The 23,809-nt window shown below is 48.9% G+C and overlaps 1 protein-coding gene across 7 annotated transcripts in view; it reads left to right on the top strand.

Moving 5' to 3' along the window:
* TRIM66 (tripartite motif containing 66) overlaps positions 1 to 23,809 on the top strand; it is a 59,702-nt gene that overhangs the window by 14,331 nt on the left and 21,562 nt on the right. For 4 of the 7 annotated variants that reach the window (XM_082683013.1, XM_082683016.1, XM_082683014.1 and 1 more), the window contains 9 exons: positions 10,038 to 10,141; positions 11,654 to 11,801; positions 12,649 to 12,781; positions 13,087 to 13,203; positions 14,637 to 14,751; positions 15,300 to 15,446; positions 17,579 to 17,696; positions 19,098 to 19,999; positions 21,399 to 21,560. In XM_082683013.1, coding sequence (XP_082539139.1) covers positions 10,038 to 10,141; positions 11,654 to 11,801; positions 12,649 to 12,781; positions 13,087 to 13,203; positions 14,637 to 14,751; positions 15,300 to 15,446; positions 17,579 to 17,696; positions 19,098 to 19,999; positions 21,399 to 21,560 — 1,946 coding nt within the window. Of the gene's footprint in view, positions 1 to 3,169; positions 3,802 to 10,037; positions 10,142 to 11,653; positions 11,802 to 12,648; positions 12,782 to 13,086; positions 13,204 to 14,636; positions 14,752 to 15,299; positions 15,447 to 17,578; positions 17,697 to 19,097; positions 20,000 to 21,398; positions 21,561 to 23,809 lie in introns of those variants that run through there. The other 3 variants (XM_082683017.1, XM_082683018.1, XM_082683019.1) reach the window with 3 other exon arrangements.

Genomic DNA, 23,809 nt, shown 5'->3' with positions numbered 1-23,809 from the left:
CAGGTGACTGCTATTTGCTCAGTCCAGGTACTAATGTTGTGTCCAACCATTGTGGGGTCTGTTGTGGGCAGTGACCCAAGTCTCCTAGGTGGAGGACAGGCAGCTGAGCTGGACTGAGCTGGGTGTGCAGCAGGTGCAGGAGCTGGAGCTCCCAAGCCCTATCAGCACGATGGCTTTTTAGTTCATGAACAGTTTCCTCACCCTAATTGGCTCTCTAGGGCCCCAGGAGTAGCACTGGCACCTCAGAACAGTACCTGTTACTGGGAGAGCAATCCCCCTGGTACTGGGAAGGTAGCAGGCTGTGTTCTGGGGGATGTGCTGGCTGCTACCAGCACTGCTCAGAAGGATATAGCCTGAGTAGGTTGCTGAGGGTTCCCTCAGTTCAAGGTAGCTGTGATTGATGGACAGGGTCTTGGAGGGGCCCCTTGTCTACTGGAACTCTCTGATTCAAGGGGGACCAGTCATGGTTGACTGCTGTGAAAGCTAGAGAGCAGGAAAGACCCTTGGAGCTTATCTCTAATCCCTTACTACATAAAGGGAGCATCAGGAGTCCAGAAAGCCTTAGAATCCTGCTGAATGCCATAGTTGTTACAGAACCTGAAAAAATAAATTCATCTCCTTTGCGTGCCGATCCAGGGCTTACCTGGACCTGATGGCCAGTAGGCACTGCAGACCTAGAGTAGGCTGCTGCTCTTGGATCTCCCACTATCAACTCTGTCCAGACCAGCTGGAAAGTGGGGACAGGGGCTTTGCTGGAGTATGTCAGTGCAGTCCTTGGATTGACTCTTGAGATTTGAAGGGAAAGAAATAGAGGTGCCAGTCTATCAGATGAGATGAGTGAGCCTAGATCCATCCAACCTGTACCTTCTGCGTTCTGCTATGAGCTATTTCTTGGCCCTGAAAGCTTGTTTCACAGCTGGATTGTCCTACAAACATGAGCTCTGAACGCTGTGGACCATCATCTCCTGCCTCAGCCCATCATCTAATCTCATGCCCATGTTCTGACTCTGGCTTAGATGGGCCACGTGGCCCTGCCGCATACTCTTTGGATCCCCTTGGCTGAGCTCACTTTACTTCTTGCCTCTGTGTGTTATTCTCCCAAATCCTCTAGCTTCAACCCTGATCACTCTCTTCTGTTGTGAGCCCGCCGCTCTAGCTACCTGAGAGGCTCTTGATTGCTTATGTTTCAGAGCAGACACTTAGCTTGGCAAGGCTCTTCCCAGTCTGATTCCAGGGTAACTTTAGAGCCTGATCTCTGTCACTCTTCTCCATGAACCAGCTTTACCAGTCTTTCCCCCAGAGGCCTCACATTTTGACATCCACAGTCTTCTGTTTATGTTTCCTCCTCCTGGAATATCTTCTTCTTGTTCCTAGCATCCTACCCCAAATGAAAGTTTGTTCCTAGTGTCCTACCCCAAATGGAAGTGTGACCCAGATAACAGAACTCAAGCACACAGGGATGGAGGTAGAATTGGAAACAAGCAGGATCCCCATTACGAGGATTGGACCCCAAAGGGTGAGGCTAGAACAATTGAAGTAGCCATTGCTTTAGGCCAGGGACCAGCAAACTTTGTAAAGGGCTAGGTAGTAAATATTTTTGGCTTTTGTGGGTCCTACAGGCTCTGTTATTACTTCTCAGCACCGCCACTGCAGAGCAGATAATTTGGGAATTGATGGACCTGACTATGTTCCAGTAAAACTTTATTTACAAAAAGGGCAAGCTGTGGTTTTCTGACCCCTGGTTTAGGCTCTGCCTTGGGAAATTGGATGGATTTGAATCCGTGAGTGGAATCAAGTAGGAATATCTGTGTAGGAGCCAGGCAGGGCCAGACTCTGGATGGGAACTGAAGGTAGGGAATAGTTTTAAAATGAGGCATATGGAGGAAAAAGAGTTAATTTTGGCTGCAATCTAGGATTGTTTGAAGGAGGGAAGTGGGAACTCCGGAAGGGAAATTTGGGGACTCATTGTGAAGGGTCATGACCAATTTAAGCTATTCTGTAGGCAGTGGAGAGACACTGGATATTTTTGGTCAATGGAATACAATCAAATCTGTATTTTTGGAAAGTTATTCTCGCTTAGGGAGAAGAATGATTGGAGGAGACGACTGGATGCAGAAAGCCCTTCTGGGCGGTCACTGCAGTTGTTTTTGCCATTGCTTCTAGCTTACTGGTCTTTGAGCCAGTGCTGTGTCTGAATGCCCAAGACGCACTTGGGTAACTTGCCAAAAATATAGATTTTTGGTCCTGTACCCATACCCAAGAGATTTGGATTTGGTAGATTCAGGATTTCTAACAGTCCCTCCAGATTTGTGAATTACGGGTCTGGCAAAGCAGGATGAAGCCTGACCTGAAGAGGCTACGGACGCCAGAGAAAGTAGGGCACACATAAGATGGGGTCTGGCAACAGCACTCTCCCTCCCTCTTACCTCTTGTCCTGACAGCCCCTCCACTTAACTCCTTTTTCTTCACATACCACTCCCTGCCACATCCTATTTTGGTCATGCCCTATTGGTTCTCTTTGAAACAACTCTTCTGTCCCTGTCTTTCCATTGCTACCCTTGTTCGGGATCCCACTACCACTAAACTGGACAAAACTTCTCCCTGACCCCCCAGTCCCCAGTTCATCAAGGAAATCATAAAGCCCAGCTCTGTCCCTCTCCAGAGCCTTTGCTTTTAGGATAAAGGTCAAGCTCCTTAGCTTAGCATTCAGGGCCCTTCAGGAACTTACTCTCCTGCCAGTCTTTCCAGGCATATTCCCTACCATTCCCACCCATGCTTTTGCAACCTTCCTGTGCTCTCTGCTTTTACGATTATCTTGTATTCCTAGCTTTGCCCCCCTCCTTATGTCTTCCCTCCAACTCAACCTTGCTTTTCCTTCCCTTTTCTCTCCCTGCTTGTGTTTGACTGTATCTCCCCCGGGGTGGGGGCGGGGAGGGTAGAGTTAGCTGCCAAGGGACACCTCCCAGGACCTTTGTGCATCAGAAACGTGTGTCTTCCCCATCCGAAGTCCTAATCCTCCACTTGTGACGGACAATTGGTCACTATGGCAACTGACTGTGACGTCACAGGATAAGGACTTCAGGTGAAGTGGCAGGAGCAGGTGAGTGTGTAGGAAATAGATTTTAATGTTTGTTGAAGGTCCCCCCCCCCACACCCTCCTTCCGTGCTGGGGGCACGGAGGGCTATCTCGGGCTCCTGCTGATTTTTAAAATGATGCGGTGAGAGCGTGTGCCTGGCATCTGCGTGCTGCAGCAGTGTGGGGCTGACAGAGTGTGTCAACTTGAGCTCTGGGTGTGCAGGCACCGCTGCTGCGTGAGCCTGTTATTCCGTTCTGGATTGCTATTTTGATACCCAGATTGCATCATTCTTCCTACGTATAAACAGGGGGTCCCCAGGGCCCTGCAGCTACTCACTTCTCCACCAACACTGTTGTTGTGATGAGCTCTATTTAAATGAGCTGCCGGATCGGGGCAGATTCCAGCCATACATGAGCACTGTCATTTTGGGGAACATGGAGGGCTGAAGGATTTTTGGATCGAGTCCTAAAAGGCTGAGAGTGATGGCCTCCTGAGCCGTGCAGAGGGCGGCAGAGCTAGTTCCTGAAAGTTGAAAATCTCGTTTTCTTCCTTCTGAGCTGCTATTCCAAGGCACCCAGAGGATTAGGAAGGAGATGCAGCTAGGAAGAGAGTCGCCTCTTTGAGGTCTCCCTCTTGCTGCTCAGTTTGGGAAATTGCTGCAGAGCCTTCGAGATAAACAGGAACAGGAGGAGTCAACCAACCTTTTCTTGCAGGAGCGTCTCAGGTGAGCTGGAGAAACGCAGCCCTGGCTGAGGATCTATCAGAGAAAGGAGAGGACCCAGGGTGCTCCCCTTACCCTACCCAGGACCCAGTTCCCCAAGGGTTAGGCCCCGCAGCCCAGCCGGCTGCAGCAAACAGGGTGGGTGTGCCTGGGCACTTGGTGAGCACCGTCCTTGGGGACCCGTGGTGGTCTCACCTGTCGCTCTTCTGACTTCTCTCCCAGGTGTCGCTCTCATCACAGGGCAGCAGGGCCACGGGTGAACCTGCTGGCAGCCAGGGGCAGGAGCAGCAGTCCCCATAGGATCAAAGTCTGCCTTTCTAGTAGGGACTAGGCAATCTCAGGAGTGGGTGCAATGTGTTTCTAGAGGGGGGTGCTGAATTGAGTTATGGGCTAGAAGGCTGCAGGGGCTTCTGTGGTGGGGGGCTTAGCTGGTGCCTAGTACCTTGGGACTGTCCCTGGCTGGGAGGGCAGGAATGGGTAGTGAGGATGGCCAGCATGCCAGAGGATACCACCAAAAGGTTTGTTTTTCTTTTTTTTTTTTTTTCTCCTTGCCTAGTGACTGACAGAGGCATAAGGAGGTAGAATGTCTTACTTATGGATACAGAGGTAGATTGTCAGGGACTGCTCAGTGGTTCCAGGTAGCACCTATATTTTATAAGGGCTCCGTGGTTTTCAGCTAAGTCCCTCCCTCTCTCTGGGCATCCACGTCACCATCTGTATAGTGAGGGAATTGGCTACATACAAAAAGCTAGGTCTGTCCAGCTTTGGTTCTACAGGTGAGAGCTGCCAGGGGAGCATCAAGCTGCTTCTGAGGATGCCACTGCTCTGTGGGAGTCAGAGCTTGGGCCCCAGCTGTAAAGTTCCTTGGAGCGGTGGACAGGAGCTGTAGCATGAAGGACTTCTTAACCCTCAGTGGGCTGCATAGCACCGGGTTCAGGCTTAGGTACCTGGGGTTCATGTGTCCCTACCTGGTGAGCTGAACTGACCACCTCCTTGGGATGTTTCTCCCAGCCTAGCCTCCTGGTCCCCGGTTGCCTTGGTGCTGCTATTCATCTTTGAAGGGTGGACTATCCGGTCTTGACCCCCTTCCTTGCTGCCCTACTAAGTCCTGAGCTCAGCACACTGTAGGCCCTGGCAGCAGTGGTTGTCGTGCCGGAGTTCAGGCAGCTTCCCACGCCCTTAGCTCGTGGGTCCTCCAGTGAAGCTGGGAGTTAGGGGAGGCAGGATGTGTCCATCAATCCCCAGAGAAGCTAGGTGTCAGGACACCCTGCTGTCTGTCGGGGATCTGCCCTCTTCCCTTCCCTGCCAGAAAGGAGATACATCACAGCTGCATTCAGTACGTTTCCTAACTTTGTGGGGCCTCTTTAAAACTGGGTGGTCCTGCCCTTCTCAGCTGCATGGTATGGAGAAAGAGCTGTCAGGCTCAGGTTTGGGGCCAGGGGATGCTCTCTCTAAGGTGCTTGTTCTCAAACATGGTTGTATATTGTTATATAATATACAATTTTAACAATGGCTCATGCCTGGATTCCACCTTCTAAAACTTTGATTTAGATGATATGGGCTTGACATCAGGGTGTTTAAAGTGCCCCATAGGATTCAAATATGTAACAAAGTTTGAGAACCACTGGTTCTATAATATGAAACTATATCCAGATTTATTACCAGGCAGAAAAATTCTTCTTCACCTGCCTTTTCTCAAAGATCATATTTCTTAAAACTTGAAGCACGGATGGGCTGGCTCCCAGTTCCTTCCTTCTGGATTCGCATGATCCAAAGCTGGGTTCAGGTCATCATTAGAGTCTGATCATTATTATGGAATATTTTACTTATAATAAAATGATTGAATTAGTTAAAACTACCTTGTTTAAACTTGGAGTAGAGAGCTATAGCATAACAGAAAGGGCTGGGTTTTAGAATCAGGGAGACTTGGATTCCAGTCATTGGTCTGCCCCTGTTTTATATGACCTTTGCCAGGTGGCAACTTCTTGGAGCCTCAGTCTCCCCAGCTATGAAATGGGGACAAGGCCTGCCTCTCAGAGGTGGTTTCATGATTAAATGAGGTAACGTTCCTAAAGGTCTGGTGCGGGGAATGGTGGTAAGAGAACCATCTGCCCCACACCTCCCAGGGACCAGAGTGCTCACTCTTATGACAGGAGGACTGAACTTGGGCTTTCAGAGCTTCTCTCCCAGGCCCCTAGATCCCCAGGAGAACTCTGGTGCCTGTGACTTCTTCATTCAAGAGGCAGAAACCCCACTTGCTCTAGGAATGGTTGTGTGTGACCTTTGGGTCCTGGCTCTGCATTGCTCAGAATTGATATTCCTGTGTATGAAATAAAAGCTTAAGGCTATTACTTGAAAAATCCAAATAGAAAAAAGGAAGTGCACCTAAATATTTTATGTGATATGTGATTTAAATATGTATTAATAACTAAGTATTAAGTATTAAATGTTAAATATTATAAGCAGATGTTTGGTTATTTTATATGTACATCTGCAGCCCTACGGGTTCATGTATTCCAGCTGTCCCAAGTGAAACTTCAGGCATGCTTGGGTGGCTTAGTTGGTTGGGCATCCAACTCCTGATGTCAACTCAGGTCTTAATCTCAGTATGGTGAGTTCAAGCCCTGTGTTGGGCCCCAGACTGGGCGTGGAGCCTACTAAAAAAAAAAAATAAAGTAAAACTTTATTTTGGTATTGACATTGAAGAATGGGGAACCCTCTGGAAACAAAAGCTCTAAGTTAGTACACCTTAATGGGGGTTAGGGGCCTTCTAAAGGAAGATAAGAATTTCTGGACAAAGATGGGACCTGGGGCACCTGGGTGGCTCAGTTGGTTAAGCGCCCAACTCTTGATTTTGGCTCAGGTTGTGATCTCTGGGTTTTGAGATTGAGCCCTATGCCAGGCTCCATGCTGAGCAAAGAGTCTGCTTGAGACTCTCTCTCATCCCTCTGCCCCTCCTGCTTTTGCCGGTGCTCTCTCATTCTCTTTTTCTCTCTCTAAAATAAACCTTGAAAAAGGAAAAAAAAAAAAAAAAAGATGTTGTGACCCAAAGAGAGCACATGTCCTCTGTGTCTGCTCTGGGCCCCATAGCCTCTCTGGAACCTGCTTGTACCACTGGCACAGCTCTCCAGCTCTGCTGTCTGCCATAGCTGCCCCTCTTCAATGGGATGAGCTTTTAGATGTAGGCCTCTCCTAAGCCATAAGCCTGTCCCCTGACTTGCTGACAAAGGGGATAAGCAGGTCACTGCTTGGCTCTCTGTCCCACCCAGTCTTGCCCAAGGGAATATTTCTGAAGCTTGGGTGCAGGAGGCAGAGGAATAGGGTTGGATAATCCACAATTCCCTGCTATTCCTATTCCCTTCATGTTAAGGATGTAGAAAGTAAGATTCAGGGGGAAAGGGGTCACTTTCCGGGGGTTACACAGATAGTGCCTGCTCTGGGCCTGGAACCCACATCTCCCAGTTCACAACCTTTCCCAAGCACTGCACCTCTGCTCTGGGTCAGACCTGATTCCTTTATCATCCTGGCTGGGTTTTTTCTCATTACCCTAAAAGCTTCCAGATGACTTCTTACTACTTTCAGTGGCTGTGAATGCAAGGAATACACATGGGATACCCAAACCCAAAAGAAATATAATTGTCCAATCTGCTAAAAAATATGCAATATCCTTTAGTGGCAATTGTGGATTATTTTTGTATGCAGACATATGAACAGATAGTTAAAATGCAATGTGATATTTGTCATACTAGAAGGATGTTCAGGGTGCTTTGGGAACCCAGAAGAGGGAATAATTAACTCATCCTGAGGGAAATCAACCTTGCTTCTCCAAGGTAGAACATTCAAACAGGTTTGAAAGGATGAATAGGAGTTTATCTGAAAAGGAGGGGAGAGGGAGCAGCACTTTCACAAACAGAGTTAGGTGGAGGTTTGATATTAAGAAGACAGCAGAGTTATTTGTCCTGGCGAGGACACAGGATGCAGGGCAGGTGAAACTGAAGATGAGACTAGAGAGGGGTAAAGCCAGCTTGGAGGGGCTATGAGCACCAGGATGCGGACTTTGGCATTTAAGCCCAGGGGCAGTAGAGGATGTGCTATGAGGCCTTGCCTGATCTCTTCAATTAGTTCTCTTTTTTCATGAGGTAAATAAGGCTAATGTTTGGACATCTGCTTCCAGAGGCTTAGAAGCCTTGTGGAAATCATTTTCAAAAAATAGAGCAGCATTTCTGACCTGTGGGTAGATGAGGAGGATCTCCTCAGGATGAACCAGGTGGAAGGGAGGGACAGTCACCTGATTCCCCTGGGTGATGACACCTGTGAAGAGCATTCTTTTTCACCTTTGGCCACTGTTCTTGACAGGCAGGAGAATATCTGGGAAATGGCAGCTCCATGGCTCTGTGAAGTCTGAGGAGGGTTTCTTTGTGGGGGGTGTTGGGGGTGGAAGGGGAGAAAGAGTATTGAATTACAACTTTGTGTGATATTGTAGATTTTGATTTTTCCAGGATAGATCAGGTAGCTGTTGCTGCATTAGGAGACACTCAAAATTTAGTAGTTAACAAAAGCTTTATTTATTGATGATTCTATAGTTCTGCAATTTGGACTGGGACTCTCTGGGTGGTTCTTAAGGGCTTGGTTAGGCTGGGCTGGGCTTGGTTAATCCCAGATGTGCTCACTGTGGTCACTCCTGTGTCTGTGTTCAGCTGGTGAGGCATTTGGGGCTAACAGGTTTATGATGAGTTCCAGTGAGCCCCTGAGACAACCAAGGTGTCGGTCTGCCTGGTCTCTCATCTTCCAGCAGCTTCAACCTGGGCTTGTCCATGTGGGTGGTCATAGAGTTCTGAGAGCAGAGCGGAATCATACAAAGCCACTTGAGGACTAGGCTTGGAGCTTGTTCAGTGTCACGTCTGCTGTGGCCGGAGCAGGTCATGAAGGCAGCCTGGCTTCCAAGGGTTGAAGATAGACTCCCCCTTTTAATGGTTAGGATTGCACATGCATGGATGCGGTGCTGGAAGAGCTTGTGGCCATGTTTTCGCTCGACCTCTCAGACTCTCTGACTTTGATCACCTGGGAGAGTTGAAATTGAGGTCCTGGCCTTGCCGTGAATGGGATATGAGAAAACTTTTGAATTTAGAATCAACATTTGTCGAGGATCAGGTGCTTTCTAAAGTATTACAGAAAATAAACCTCATGGCAACTCTTCTTTTTCTCTTCCTATTTTACATCTGAAGAAACCAGAGCACAGAGGAGCTGAGTAGGATTAAGTGACTAGCCCAACCAAGGTCACTGGGTGGTAAACCTGGTATTTAGACTTCAGTTGGTCTGACTGCAACTGCCATTGTTTCATTTCGATGGTATGAGGCTGAGCAGATTGGTGGTCCTGCTGCCTTTGCTGCCATAGCCACCGCTTTCTGGGTGGCCCTTATGCCTGGGCACAGGCACCTGGCCCTACTCAGGAGCCTCATTTCCTTGCATGCAGTGGGTTTCCTGCTCTTGAGGTGGGCCTAAAGAGTACTCGAGTCTCTAGGGTGGCAGTCTCATGATGCTTATGTAGTCCAGGTACCCCCTTGTGCTGGGGAAAGTTTGGAGACTGTTACATTTCTCTAGGAAAAGGAGATAGGACCAAATGTTCATGTTCACGGGTGAGACATGGGCAGTTCCTGCAGTGTGGCTGGATGGAGAAGGCCCAGCGAAAGCTCTCTGAGCCTCATGGGCAGACTGACTGGTATTGGCAGTAGCAAGAGAAATATACCTCCTAGATGAGTAGGCAGGGAGGCCTTGCTTTCTCGGGGGAGAGCTTGCTTGAAGCTCTAGCTGTGAGATCTTTAAAGTCATTCTGCTGTGTGGGAACCTTAGTGGCTGGATCTATGCCCTGGGCTAAACTGACCCCCTGGAGCTTGGCCAATAACAGGAGCTGGGCTCTCAGAGATAGGGAATGAGGAGTGGGAGCAGCAGGAAGGCACCCAGTTGTCAGAACCAGAACAGGGTTGGGGCTGTGATAGAATGGCTTGTGAAGGGGGGCAGGACCAGGCCAAGACAAGGATGCAAGGAGGTCTGTAGGACTGGCCCTTACTGAGATGGCCATGTCCAGAGTACCTAGATGTTAAGTGCAGGCCATGACATCAAATGTAGTTCATAAGCGGCACTGGCACATACCTTGGTGTTGTATATTTAAAACCTTGTGTCTAGGCCTTGTGTATAATCTGCCATGTTGCCCTGACTCTGCTTTTTTGCTCCCCTCCCAGAGCTCATCTCCTGTCCTGGGTGTAAGCGAGTATACCTTACCAGGGATGTAACTGAACATTTTTTCCTGCAGTGCGTTTCTACTGGGCAATCCAAGATGGCCAGGGTAAGTTAGGACGAGTAAAGAAACAGCTGATCCTTTTCAGAAATCTTGGGGACCCTGTTCATAAATTCACCGGTTCACCCATCACTTCATCTGACTTGTTACTCCTCCATCAATTTGCCTAATCATCCATCCATCCATCCATCCATCCATCCACCCAGCCTTCTCCTCTCATCTCTCCTCCCCTTTCTTCCCCTCCCCTCTCCCTCCCTCCCTCCCTTCCTTCCTTCCTTCCTTCCTTCTTTTTATCCAAAGAGTATCAAAATACTTGAATTGGGGAAAGTAAAATGGGGGTATTTTTCTCTCTTATATCTCTTACTGGAAAACACTAGTACTAAGCTTTTATCCTGCCCTCCTCCCCAAGCTGAAACTTATATACCAGCTTGAACTAAATGGGTTCATCAATCTTGCCCATATTTAGCAGCTAATACCTTTTTCCTGAGTTTCTGAAATTTCACATCACTTACTAACTAGCACCTCCTGCTCCTCCCTCCTCTGGGGTACCCTTGCCACTGCATTTGATCCATTTGCCCAATCTACTTACTTGATCCTGTATCTAATTTTTTTACAGATAATCCTGTATCTGGTATGTGTTGGGCCTTGTGCTGGGAGCTAGGGACACAGATACCCATGTTCTTTGCTTTCAAGAAATTCATAGTTTAATTAGTAAAACTTGTATTTCTCTTCTTTTTTCCCCCCAATGTGGGTTTGTCAGATGCCAGTAAGAGGACACTGTGAGAATCCACACCATTCTGATGGCCTGTGTTATTCAGGCCCAGACAGGCCAATTTTTTCCAAATCTCCTTTTTCCTCATGTTTTTACAATTAGCCCTGCAAGATGTTTGCTGACCAAATGAATGAACGTCTGGACTAGGAGAGGACCAGGTTCTCTTGGGCCCAGCAAGCCCCAGTTGTGGAGGCATGACTCTGAGAGTTGGTCTGTACTTGTTCTTTCTTGGTCATATATGATCATCTCTCTCTGTACTTCCACAGCTCTGACTGCTCCCTTTTCGCAGGCACACGGGATTTTCTGTTTTGCCTGTGCGCTCCCATTTCAATCCCTCATCTGCCTGGCAGACTTTTACTTGTCATTCCCTATCCAATCAGAAGTCACCTCCTCATGAAATAGTTCCTGGCACATCCTAGGCTGAGCCCCTGGGAAACCCCACTTTGCTTCCTTAGAACTTGATGTGGCCTTTTATCACAGCATCGCCCACTGATGCTGCCAGCCCACCACCCCATGCAGGCTGTGCATGCCTGGGGAGCCTCCCTCTGCCTTACTTACTCGAGTGTCCTCATCTGCAGCATGGGACTTGGGGGAATAGCCCCCGAGGCCACTCTTGTTTTAGTCACAGAGGATGCTTTGCTTCACAAGCCACCATGTGGCCCTCCCCAGAGGTTTTCCAGAATTGACTGCCCTCCAGGGAACAGCCCTCCAAGCTCCCAGCCCCTCCCAGAGGGCCCCCCACCCCCGGAGAAGGATGGGTCAGTAACTGCAGACCTCTGTGCTTGCAGAACTGCTCCGAGTGCAAGGAGAAGAGGGCAGCGCACATCCTGTGCACCTACTGCAACCGCTGGCTGTGCAGCTCGTGCACCGAGGAGCACCGGCACGGCCCTGCACCTGGGGGCCCACTCTTTCCCCGGGCCCACAAGGGACCACCAGGTACCTCTCCCTACAGTCCTCACCGGCTCACGCGCCCCGAAGCAGTGGCTCTTTCTTACCTTGCTTCCCTGCTGGGGGTGAGGGTAGGGGTGGCCTCCATACTTTTCCCAGAGGACACGACAAGTTCATGCTAGGCTCTCCCTTGTTGGGGAGACAGGGCAGGGAGGGGTGAGTATGAGCCAGAGGTGCAGAGAATAGTCATGAATTATCATAGGAGCTAGCTGAGTTCCCTACTTTCACCTTCATTTAGAGCAGTCATGCCTCACTTCTGTTGAGTGATTTGTCTAATTAAACAGCCAGGATCAGGGCTTATCCATTCATCCATCCAGTGCTGCTTGTTTTAAGTGACAGTCTCCTTGACCATCTTTGTCCAAGATCCTTGAACTGTGGGAGGGGTTTTACCTTTGTGACACCCACAGGAACCAGAGTTAATGATCCATGTGATCTGGCCTGGAACCCCTCCTTCCACCCCCCCTGTGCCCCCCCCGACCCCCCCTCCCGCATCCTGGTAAGTGAAGAGGTTTAGGTTGAATTTTAGAGGATTCGTTACTCTGCAGGAGATCTGTTGCTGCAGCAGCAAGCATCTTCCTCAGCAGTGGGCAGGCAGTGAGGGGTCTGGGGCTGGGCCGTGTGTGATTTCTTCACAGCTGGGCAAGTCCCACCAGGCTTTGCTCACATTCTTCCTTGTGCTCCAAAAAACCTCACTGGCCCAGAGAGAGGCCTCTCTTCCTTCTCTCCAAGTTCTTGGTCTCCCCTGTGTTCATTGAGGGCTGAGGGCTGCTCAGTGAAGCTTACCTGAGAGTCTTCCTAAGCAAGAGAAGCCCACTTTCTCTATCTTCTCTGGCAGGAGTGAGTGGCGGTTCTGGGGACTTCGCTTTGTACTGTCCTCTACACACACAGGAAGTGCTCAAGCTATTCTGTGAGACCTGCGATGTGCTCACATGCCATAGCTGCCTCATGGTGGAACACAAAGAACACAGGTGCGGCTGGCCGGCTGCCCCGAGGCGGCTCGGGAGGGCTCTGGACTCCACTTTGCTAGTGCTGGGCTCCCAGTGTGTCAAAATGTTCTCCCTGCCTGTGCTAATCTGGGGCCCTGAGACTGGAGTTTTTGTCTCTGCTCCCGCAGTGGGCCTTCTCTGGGAAAGGCCTGAAGGGCCAAGACTCAGCACTTTCCCTAGATATAATCCTAGCTTCTGTGGGCCAGGCTGAGACAATACATAGTGGGGGTTCTTGCTTGACTGGCATGCTCAGCTCTCCTCAGCTTTTTCTTTGCCTCCTTCTTTAGGTGTAGACATCTGGAAGAAGTTTTGCAAAACCAGAGGATGCTTCTAGAAAGTGTGACCACACAGGTGGCTCATAAGAAATCCAGTCTACAGACATCTGCAAAACAAATTGAGGACAGGTAACACATACTAACCCCTTGCCAATGCTGGAAATGCTTTGTTTCCTGACATCCTGGATCCCGATACCAGGTTATCAGATGTTGTACTTAGGAAGAATGCAAGGGGTTAAGCAGATGTGGGCATATGTCCCAGTAGACATATGTCCTGAAACTTAGAGGTCTTGGGGCCACTGAAAGGGCTTTGGGTCATCACTTAGTAGACAGAACCAAGCTAGATCAGAGTGAGCAGTGTGAGTTTGGGCCTAAGCACATGCCTTCTGAATGTGGCCATGACATAGCCAGGGGTAGGTGCTCAAGAAGGAGGGCATAGAGCAGATTCTGGGTTTATCATTAAGATGCAGTAAATCAGTGGCAATTTGCCCCTTATTCACCCTATCCGAGTGTCTTTTGTATAAATCTACAAGTGATATGGGGCCATTGATATTTAATGTGGGAAGAGGAATTAGTAGGAGCTCATCATGTAACAGGCACTAGGTTGGGCATCTACATGCATGATTTTGTATAATTCTTATAATTTTTTGAGTTGGATTATCTCCATCGTTTTGATTAGGAAACTGAGGTTCAGAAAGGAACACAGCTAGTCAGTGACTCAACTGGATTTGAAAGTAGATCTGTGTGATCAAAGCCCACATTCTTTAAAAAAAAAAAAAAAACTTTACTGATATAATTTATATACTTTAACATTGCCCTTTTAATTTTTTTTTTTAAGATTTTATTTATTTATTTGACGGTCAGAGATCACAAGTAGGCGGAGAGGCAGGCAGAGAGAGAGAGAAGAGGAAGCAGGCTCCCGGCCGAGCAGAGAGCCCGAGGCGGGGCTCTATCCTAGGACCCTGGGATCATGACCTGAGCCGAAGGCAGAGGCTTTTAACCCACTGAGCCACCCAGGTGCCCCTGCCCTTTAAAATTTTACAATGCAGTGGTTTTCAGTGTATTCACAGAGTTGTATAAATCAGTATTACTGTTTACTTTTAGAATACTTTATCACTCCCAAAAGACACCTGATACACATTAGTAGTCATTCCCCATTCCCCCCAATGTCCCCAGCCCTTTGCAACCCCTAGTCTGTTTCCTGTCTCTGCCCATGCTCTTTTTACTGCATGGCATTGTTCAGTGACATAACTCACTCTCTCTGTGCTGCCTCCAGTGCTGTGTAATCAGTGAGCTACTGGGTTGACCTGAGTGTGGACCTGATACTTACCAGAGAAAACCTGGTCGAACTTTGGGCCCTTGGCCCACTTAGATCCAGTGTGCTGCACAGTACCAAGGTTAGGGTGGTGAAGGAAGGTTATCCTTTCTTTATATTTGATGTCTTCTGGGCTCTGATTTTTCACAGGCAGCCTCTAAGATATTGGCTGTTATGTTTGCTGTCTCTAGTCCCTCGTAGGCCCGGAGGGAGGAGCTCACCATGCTTTGTCATGTTCTGTTTATAGGATTTTTGAGGTGAAGCATCAGCACAGGAAGGTGGAAAACCAGATCAAAATGGCCAAGATGGTTCTGATGAATGAGCTGAACAAACAGGCCAATGGACTCATAGAGGAGTTGGAGGTATATGAGGACAGATGGGTCACATGGATGGGTCAGTGTTCTCCCTAGGTCAAAAACCAGGCACATATCAAACTAATCCCAGGGCTCAGAGCTGCCTGAGCTGGAATTCAAATGTGCAATTTGCACAGCTCTCTACTGTTCCCTATATCTTAAAATGTCCAGTCTCATTTGGGGAACATGGCTCATTAAGGGCTAGAAAGTCAGTTCAAATGCAACTGCATTCCTGGGCTCTGCAGACTTAGAGCCTCAGAAAAGACAGCCATGGAACAAGTCATGCCCAAGAGATACAGACATTTGTTCACGTCCTCCTTCATTTATCACACATTCCCTACTGGCACTATAAAATTCACCCACCTTCCTCCCTCCCTCTCCCATGTCCTTCTGCTGCCCATGGCAGCACTCTGTCCCACTGTCATCCCCTTGGGGACACAGTCTCAACTGACTCCCATCAGGTTTCCCACCGAGACATGAGCCACTAAACTCCCCAAACAGGTAGACCAAAGTCCAAGAATAGGATGAGGGACTCTGTCTTCTTTGTCCATACCCAGGGCATTACTAATGAGAGAAAGCGGAAGCTGGAACAGCAGTTACAGAACATCATGGTCCTCAACCGTCAGTTTGAGCATGTGCAGAATTTCATCAACTGGGCTGTCTGCAGCAAAACCAGTGTCCCTTTCCTATTCAGTAAAGAGCTGGTAAGAGCTCCAACTCAGTAATCACTGCTTTGGGGTTAGTAAGTGAAAAGTATCTTTTACCAAACTCCACAGTGCCAAGGACAGGTGCTGAAAGAGTCCTGCTCTTACCTGACTTACCTCCAGGCAAGTCAGGTGGGAAATTTTGTAGTTCTGTGTTAGGTCTTGGATTTAGGCATGAGCCTGGACACTAGCAGTGTTCTTTCCAGACATCCCAGGGACAGTTATTTGTGTTCAAATAGGGGCTTGTATTTGAAGGAGGCATTGAGGATGATGTTGAGGTGTTGGGTTTATGAGGGTGGTGAAGACCAGGAGGAGTGAGAATTTTGAAATATGTTGGTGGGGTGTATATTGGTTTATGTTGGATCTAAAGTGCCTGCAGGGAATCTCAAAGGAGATGTCCCAAATCTGTTTCAATCGATGGGTCTGGAAGTCAGAGGGAAAGTCGGGGTTGGGGATAGAGATTTGGTAGTCACTGGGGAATTGGTGGTGCACTTTGGAAGAGTGTGTGAAGGAAGAAGAAGTTAAGACATCTGGAACCGAGGGGAATACTAGCATTCTCAGCATAGATGGAGGAAGAAGAAGAGGGAAGGATGGTGAGAAGCAACAGTCAGAGATGGATTATGGGAAAAGTAGGAGAGGGTGGTGCACAGAAATTAACAGAATTTCAGATTTCAAGTGGTCAATGTTATCGTTGCTACCTACGTAAAAGAGGATGAATAGTGAAGAGAAGCCTTGAGATCTGGGAATCAGGAGGTCCCAAGTGATCTTTTAAAAGAAATTTCAGCAAAGCAGGAGGGTGAACAGCTAGTATGGGGGGACTGAGGGGAGGAGAGGAGGAAGTAGAAACAGAAGTAAAAAGAAGGGAAATAAGGTAGCTTGAGAAGGGACAGAGTTGGGAGACTGATTTTAAGTACGGAAGACATTTGTGCGAGTGTATTTGGGAGAAGAGGTTGATGATGGAAGAGATGTGTGGTGGGGTGAGCATACTGAGAAGGCAGAGGGAGCCAGTTGACCCTAAACATAAAAGGCGAGGAGGGGAGGATGGGAAGGTTTCCATATAATGTTTGGAGGTAGGCAGGGTGGCAGTTTGGGGGCAGTTTGTCTTTTGTGTCTCTTGTGCTTTCTGAAGTAGGAGGTGATGAGAGGGTTAGGCACGGAGTAAGTGAGGCGAGAAGTGAGGAATTTAGTCACTGAGGACAGTGGAAGAGGAAGCCAATAAGAAAAGTAGTGATAAGAGAAAGGATAACAGGGTGTCCCCGAGGTTGGTGGTCATTGAATTGACCCCAGATAACATGGCTTTGGGATGGCTGTATTGACCTAAAGTTAATGGACGGTGATGCGGAGGAAATTAGACCCTAGTGATATTGTGACTGCAAATGATGGGAAGCTGAGCTGGCCCTAGGGACTAATGGAGTGGGGCTTGGGAAATTCAGGGAGGCTAGAGAGCCTGCTCAGAAAAAGCGAGAGCTAGTTAGAACAGGGGTCAGGCATTGCAGATGAAGGTCTCTAGATGAAGCAAAGCTCTGGGTATAGTGCCCAAATGGAAAAGAGACGTGAAGGTGATTGACACTAAAAAGATGGAGGAAGAAGAGGCCAAGACGGTGACCAGGACATCAGTTAACTAGATGATAGCAGGGTGAGTTGGGACACTTGCCAAAGTCCTAGATGCATGGGAGAGTTCATGATAGGAGACGGATGCAAGGGATGAGGGAAGAGGAGGGCAGTTGATGAGGATGGGGGTTTTACATGTGGACAAAAGAATAGCAGTGGGGAGCTCAGAGAATGTCTGCCCCTCTAGGGTTTCGCATTGAGGTTATGGAAGAATGAACAGAACTCTTCAGAGGGCTGCCAGGCAGGTGATCCTGAGGGAGAATTACCAACAGTTTAAGGCCTGAAAGAGAGAAGACTATAGGGAATCCAGAAACCTGGATAACCTGGATAAGAGGAGGGGGGAGGGCACAAGGGCAGGAGAAGGGATATGAAGATACCAGTGCAAGGAAATGAGCATATAGGGGACCTGAGGCTAAAGACCCATGGCTCCAAGCCCTTCAACCTGTCCAAAGAGTGAGGGAGAGGGAGTTGTCATTCAGGTGCAAGACGCCCACAGAAATGACCTTTGGTGCTGTTGTCAGATTGTGTTTCAGATGCAACGATTGCTAGAGACAAACTGTAACACAGATCCGGGCTCCCCTTGGAGTATCAGATTCACCTGGGAGCCTAACTTCTGGACCAAGCAGCTGGCTTCCCTTGGTGAGCCGGAGCCCATCCTGTGGGCTTTTACATAATTGCTAAAAATGAGGAGAGCACATCTGCTTAGCTTACTGGGTAGGTCAGTGTAAGCCCAAGAGAAAGGACTCCCTGAGACTGCCAGTGGTCCTGGAGTCACTCAAGAGACCCTTGTGTGGGTGTGGGGAGGAGGGCTGGGGGGAGGGGACAACTTCAATTGCAGTGCCAACACAGACTTTTGTAACAGGACCATTTGAAATCTGAGCTTTCCATTCTGCATGAATGCCCTATTACCTTGGTTTCATTGCTGGAGAGGAGACAAGCCAGTGGCCCTGCTCTCCAGAATGCTGTGTGGCAGTGCAGGTGAATGTGTGTCTCTGTGGTCCTGCAGGGGGTATTAGTGTGTGTGTAGGCACAAAATGGGTATTAGCATCAGAGAGAGGGGTAGAGAAGGGGAAGGAGGGACAGTGTCACCCCCACTGCCCCTTGGAGTTGAGATGCAAGCAGATAATTTTTGAGCTTCCCTCCTGCAGTGATTTCCTGGCATTTAGTCTTAGGCAGAGTACAACTGAGGTCTGATGGTCTGATGTAGGTTTGTTATGCTAATGGCCACCTGCTGTCTTTGTTCTTGAACTTGACAGAGTGAAGAATAAAATTTAGGTTTATTTATTTATTTATTTATTTATTTTTGCTTCCCTCTCCCCTTTGAATTAATTCCACAGACCTTTGGTGGGCCCCTGCTGTGGGTCAGCACCCCATGCTGGGCACTAAGGGACCAAAGGTGACTAGAACACACCTCTGGCCCTCAAGTTTCTGAGTCTTCCCCCAAGTAAGCATCATTGAAGCAACGAGGGGAAGAAGCCGTGAGACTGAGCTGGAGATAGATGCTGTCTGCTCATGCGCCAGGGCTTAGAGACCTCTGGATGATGCTGGCACTTGCTGCTGACATGATGTTGGGGTTCCCCGACTCCTTCCATCCTTCTTACCCAAAACACAACCCCCCAGACTTATATTTGGAGACTTGGTCATTTGTCCCACAGTCAGTTCCCCTTTGCAATTTTCCAGCCTGCTCCCTCCCCACCCCCAATGTTGATTTTTTTTCTTTTGTCTGAGTCTGTGTTCAAAAGGAGTGAGTGCTGTTCGAAGGAACCCATAGTTTTTCTAGTGGGATAAAAACAGAGTGAGACTGAGTATCTGGAAAAAGCTGAGCTAATTTCTCAACCACCACTGACTGCCACAGGTCTGCATTGGTTCTATTGCTGGCAACATTCTAGGCTGAGCCTTGGAGATCAGGGTTGAATTTGCTCATCTCTGTGCCTGGTATAGGTTTATCAAATAATGTCCTTTGGTCCCAGGAGCTGGAAGTGGCAAGCAGGGAATAGTTGCAGGTTACCTTTGGAAACACTCTCTGTTCTGAATTTCCAGGCTGTATAACTACTGAAGGTGGACAGCTGTCCCGGGCAGATACTCCTGCTTATGGAGGCTTGCAGGGACCGTCATCCTTTTATCAAAGCCACCAATCCCCAGTGGCTCAGCAAGAGACTCTCAGCCACCCCTCACACAAGTTCCAGTCTCCAGCCCTGTGTTCCTCCTCTGTGTGCTGCTCCCACTGCTCCCCAGCCTCGCCCTCCCTCAAAGGCCAGGTCCCCCCACCCAGCATACACACAGCCCACAGCTTTAGGCAGCCCTCTGAGATGGCATCCCAACAACTGGGGTCTCTGCAGTGCTCTACCCTGCTGCCCAGGGAGAAGGAGCTGGCTTGCCATCCTCAGCCCCCAAAGCTGATGCAGCCCTGGCTGGAAACCCAGCCCCCTGTGGAGCAGGAGAACACATCCCAGCGGCTGGCACCACAGCTGACTTCCCAGCCAGTATGCATCGTGCCCCCGCAGGACGTTCAGCAAGGAGCCCATGCCCAGTCTACCTTGCAGACCCCCTCTATCCAAGTCCAGTTCGGCCACCACCAGAAGTTGAAGCTCAGCCACTTTCAGCAGCAGCCGCCTCAGCAGCTGCCCCCTCTGCCCCCTCCACCGCCTCCACCCCAGCAGCCGCCGCCTCCCATACCTCCGTCCCAGCATCTGACCTCTAGTCAGCATGGGAGCCCTCCTGGGCCTGCCTGTTCCCAGAATGTGGATATAATGCATCACAAATTTGAGCTGGAGGAGATGCAGAAGGACCTGGAGCTTCTCCTTCAGGCTCAACAGCCCAGCCTACAACTAAACCAGACCAAATCTCCTCAGCATCTTCAACAAACCATTGTGGGGCAAATCAACTACATTGTGAGGCAGCCAGCGCCTGTCCAGTCCCAGAGCCAAGAGGATGCTGTGCAGGTGAGCCTCAGGGTGGCTGGGGAGGGGTTGGCAGGGGAGACACACATTCTCCCTGTCCTGGGATTACTCGGTAAACACAGCCTCCGCAGTCACTGGGTTGCAAGGGAACACAGTTTCTTCATCTGTGGGTGTCCTTGAACTCAGCGCTCACATTTCAAGTCCTTCCTGGACTCCACTGCCCATCTCAGGAAAGCTCCCCTAAATACAGTAGTCCTGACAGAGATCTGGGCTCAGTACTCTCCAGAGTGGCCTGGCTTAGCCCTGCCCTCCTCGATGACACTAGGGACCTTGTCCATCAATAGAACCTTCCGAGCTGTGCCACATTCCTGCCACTGCCAGCACAGAAGGGAGGTTATCTCTTGTCTTTGTAACCTCTCACTTCCGTTGCTGGGAACTTATGAATCTCAGATGGAAGGGGAGACCTTAAGGAGTGGAGAGCAGGTATGCAGTAATGCTAGTGGGCAGCATCTTTATTACACCACACAGCTGTAGACTTCAAATTTGTTTCAAACTTTCTAAGCTAGGTATGTTTTATATATAATCTATCATTTATTCTATCAACAGTGGTAGGTAGGCATTGCCAATCATTTTTTATAGGCACAGAGGTGGGGGTTGGAGAGGGCAAGCACTTTGCCTAGATATCCTAAACACTGAGCGACAGAGCCAAGACTTGGATCCTGGTCTGCTGACTGTAATTCCGCAGGAGAGGCCTTGTTCTCTCCCCTGGGGTGTTGGGTGAGGGGTGATGAGTGCTGCTCCTCTCTTCTCTCAGCTAAGAGCCAATTCAGGAGGTACAGGTTGTACCTCTGGGATCTTTGCTGGTTTCCACATCTTCATCCGTAACTCATGCTTTTCTTTTCTTCCAGACTTTCCTATTCTCGCCTCTTCTCCCTGTCCTTTCTCACTTCCCCCTGTGGTGTCTCCTTTAAATGTGTAATCACATTTATATCTTCAAAGCGGCTCTAGGGACTTTTACTTTATTATAAAATATAAGGCTTCACATTTATGCTTTAGCACTGACAATGTCAGATCATCTTCAGATGTCTCCCTCTGAGGCTCAGTTCCTTTGAGGAGATAGGGAATCATCCTGAGGATGGCAGAGAAAGGTCTAGGGTTCATTGAGGACCACAGGCAAAATGTAAGTCAGATGTGTTAGGATCACTATGGTGAATACAAGAGTTTGACCAGAATTCTCATTTTGGCTTCTATCCTAAGACTGTCATATTTGGATGTAGTCTCATGAAAAGTTTAGATAAGAGGATCTTTCTTTCTGAAAAATTTCCAGCAGTTCACAATGCGTAGTTGGTGACAATGGGCAATGCAGGGTGGGTGTCAAGCCTTTGTCGCCGCTGCTGTTCTTTGCAGGAAAACCCACCCAAGTTCTTATTTTCTCCTTCAGGCTTCAGATGAGCCTTCAGCGTCTGAAGGTCCAAAGCCAGCTCTCCCTCTTGACAAGAATACTGCTGCTAACTTGCCCCAGGCTCCTGGGGAGGAAACTCCTCCCGGTGTCCCTCCACTGGACGGCACCATCCAGCACTCCTCTCCAAATGTGGTGAGAAAGGTACTAATGGAGCCTGCTTTCCCTGACCACATGGGACCCCCTGCCAGCCAAGACCCCAAGGACCTGGATGAGGATGACTGGGTGGGGGGAGGAGTGTCCCTGTTCCATCCCTGGATATTACACAGCCCTGACTCATGCCTTCTGTCCTAATGAGTCAGCAACATAGGTCCTCCTTCATGCTCATTTCCACTCCCACACGCACTCTTGAAATGGGACCAATTGGACTTCGTTTAGAGTATAAGGGGGAAGGAAAAGGGAAAGAAAGCCAATTTATGACACACTTACACTGGGCTTGGAATGGTGCATGGGCCTTCACGGTTCTGTGAAGTGATCGTCTCCATTTTCTAGCTGAAGTAACTGAGATTCACGGCCCTATAGCTAGTAGATGAAAGGGCTGAGGTCTATTTAAAATGAGGTTTGTCAGAATCCAAAGACTGAACTGTTTTTTTCTCTGCATCAAAAATGGGGAAAATATTTTATGTGGCTGCATGACCCGAAGTTGATGGGCTTTAGAATTGGAATCAGTGGAGTTTGTCGGGGTGGGGGGTAGGGGAGTGATCTGCAGCGATGTCCTGACAAGGTGACTGAGCCACTAGGGCACTGAGAGCTCTTGAAGATAAGCAACTGGAGCCCTTCCTGTCTGCTGACTTCCCTGCTTGCTACAGGGCATCATTTACTCTGGCAACTACCCAGAGCCCCACAACTCATCAGCTGTCCTCCCCATATCCCTGCCCTTCGCCCTCACCCCTGCCATACTCCTAGCTAGAACCTCACTTGGCCCTTCCCGTCTCCCCTGTCCCTGTTCCACTACCCTTTTGCCTTCTCTGGTCTGGTTCCCTCGGCCCCCCTGCACTTCCAGTCAGCCGTGTGCTTGAAGCCGTGTCAGGTGTTGGGTACCCCCAGCCTGTGCACTCAGCCCTGCACAAGGCTCTGGCTCTGCAGCCCCAGTTCTGTAGCTGTTCTGTGTTCCTGCCCCTCACCATATTTTTCCCAGCACCATCGCCACGTGTATTTTAGTCTATCCCAGTGATATGTGAGAAGAGACTGCAGAAAAGTAAAAGATGCAAAGATGAAATGGTAACTTGGAAATCCCTTGTGGCTCTTGAAGTCTGGCTAGGCCTCTAGTATTACTGGGTTTTGGTCTATGCTGGGCCTGTCCTGCCCTGTTAAAACAGTTTGGCCTAGAGGCCATATAGATGCTATAAATGGACTCTTTGTGGCTCTCAGGGGCTTAACTTTTTATACTTGGGCCACTTACCTATCCATCTGTCCAGTTATTTATTCACTCAATGTTCAAAAAATATAGATCTGTCTCCTAGTATGTGTCAGATGTTTTGCTAGGTGTCAGGCACATATCGGGGAATAAGAGTCTCACATTGGAACTTACAGTCTAGTGGGAGAGACAGATGGTTAAATGAGCAGCAACAATAAATGTGATAAAGTGCTGGGATAGCCACTGGGGTAGAGAGAAGGAGCGTGTAACATTGGAAAAACTATTCACAGAGAACTTCCTAGGGGACATGATTTTAAGCTGAGATTTGAAGAAGTCAGGCTAGTGAAGGGAGATGAGGGAGAGGGCTGGACTAAATAATCAGAGGGAACGGCCAGTAGGAGGGTCCAGAAGTGAGAGAGAGCCTGGGGTACGTCAGGGGGTTTCAGAGTGCTTGGCTTGGTGGGAACATGAGGTGGACTGGGGAATGGGAATGGAAGCAGACTGCTTGGAAGGCCCTGTAAATTGTGCTCAAAGTTTAGCATTTAGTCTTGGGAGTTGTGTTGTGAGGAGTGAAGGAAGGATTTCTTAGCAAGGAGGGACATGGTTTGAATTAAATTTTAGAAAGGTCACTTTAGCTATAGGAAGGGAGACCAAAATAGTACAGAGGAGAACAAGGAGAGATTGAATGGAACCAGCAACAATGGGTATAAGGAGGAAGCGTGGACTTCAAGAGATCAGATCACAGGAGCTTTTGGACTTGGAGTCTGATTGGTGATGGGAAGTGATGGAGAGAAGGTCCTTTGGCTTGACATCCAGGTTTGTCTTGCCCACTGGGTTGCCGTTCACTGAGGTGGGAGCATGGGAAGAAGAGCCTATTTTGGGGGAGGAAAAAGGTAAATTTGAATTGTTGGCATTCTCCTGTGGAGGCTATATAAGATGCCCAGAAGTTAGCTAGCTCTAGATGTCAGTAGTTCAGAAGGAAATATGGGGATTGGCAGTGCTCAGGGGTTAGGAGAAGCCGTGTACAAATTGCTGC

Source organism: Mustela nivalis, assembly GCF_964662115.1.
Source record: "Mustela nivalis genome assembly, chromosome: 9".
In the NCBI taxonomy this organism is placed as follows: domain Eukaryota; kingdom Metazoa; phylum Chordata; class Mammalia; order Carnivora; family Mustelidae; genus Mustela; species Mustela nivalis.
The sequence above is the reverse complement of the archived record's forward strand: the minus strand, read 5'-3'. Positions and strand labels throughout refer to the sequence as shown.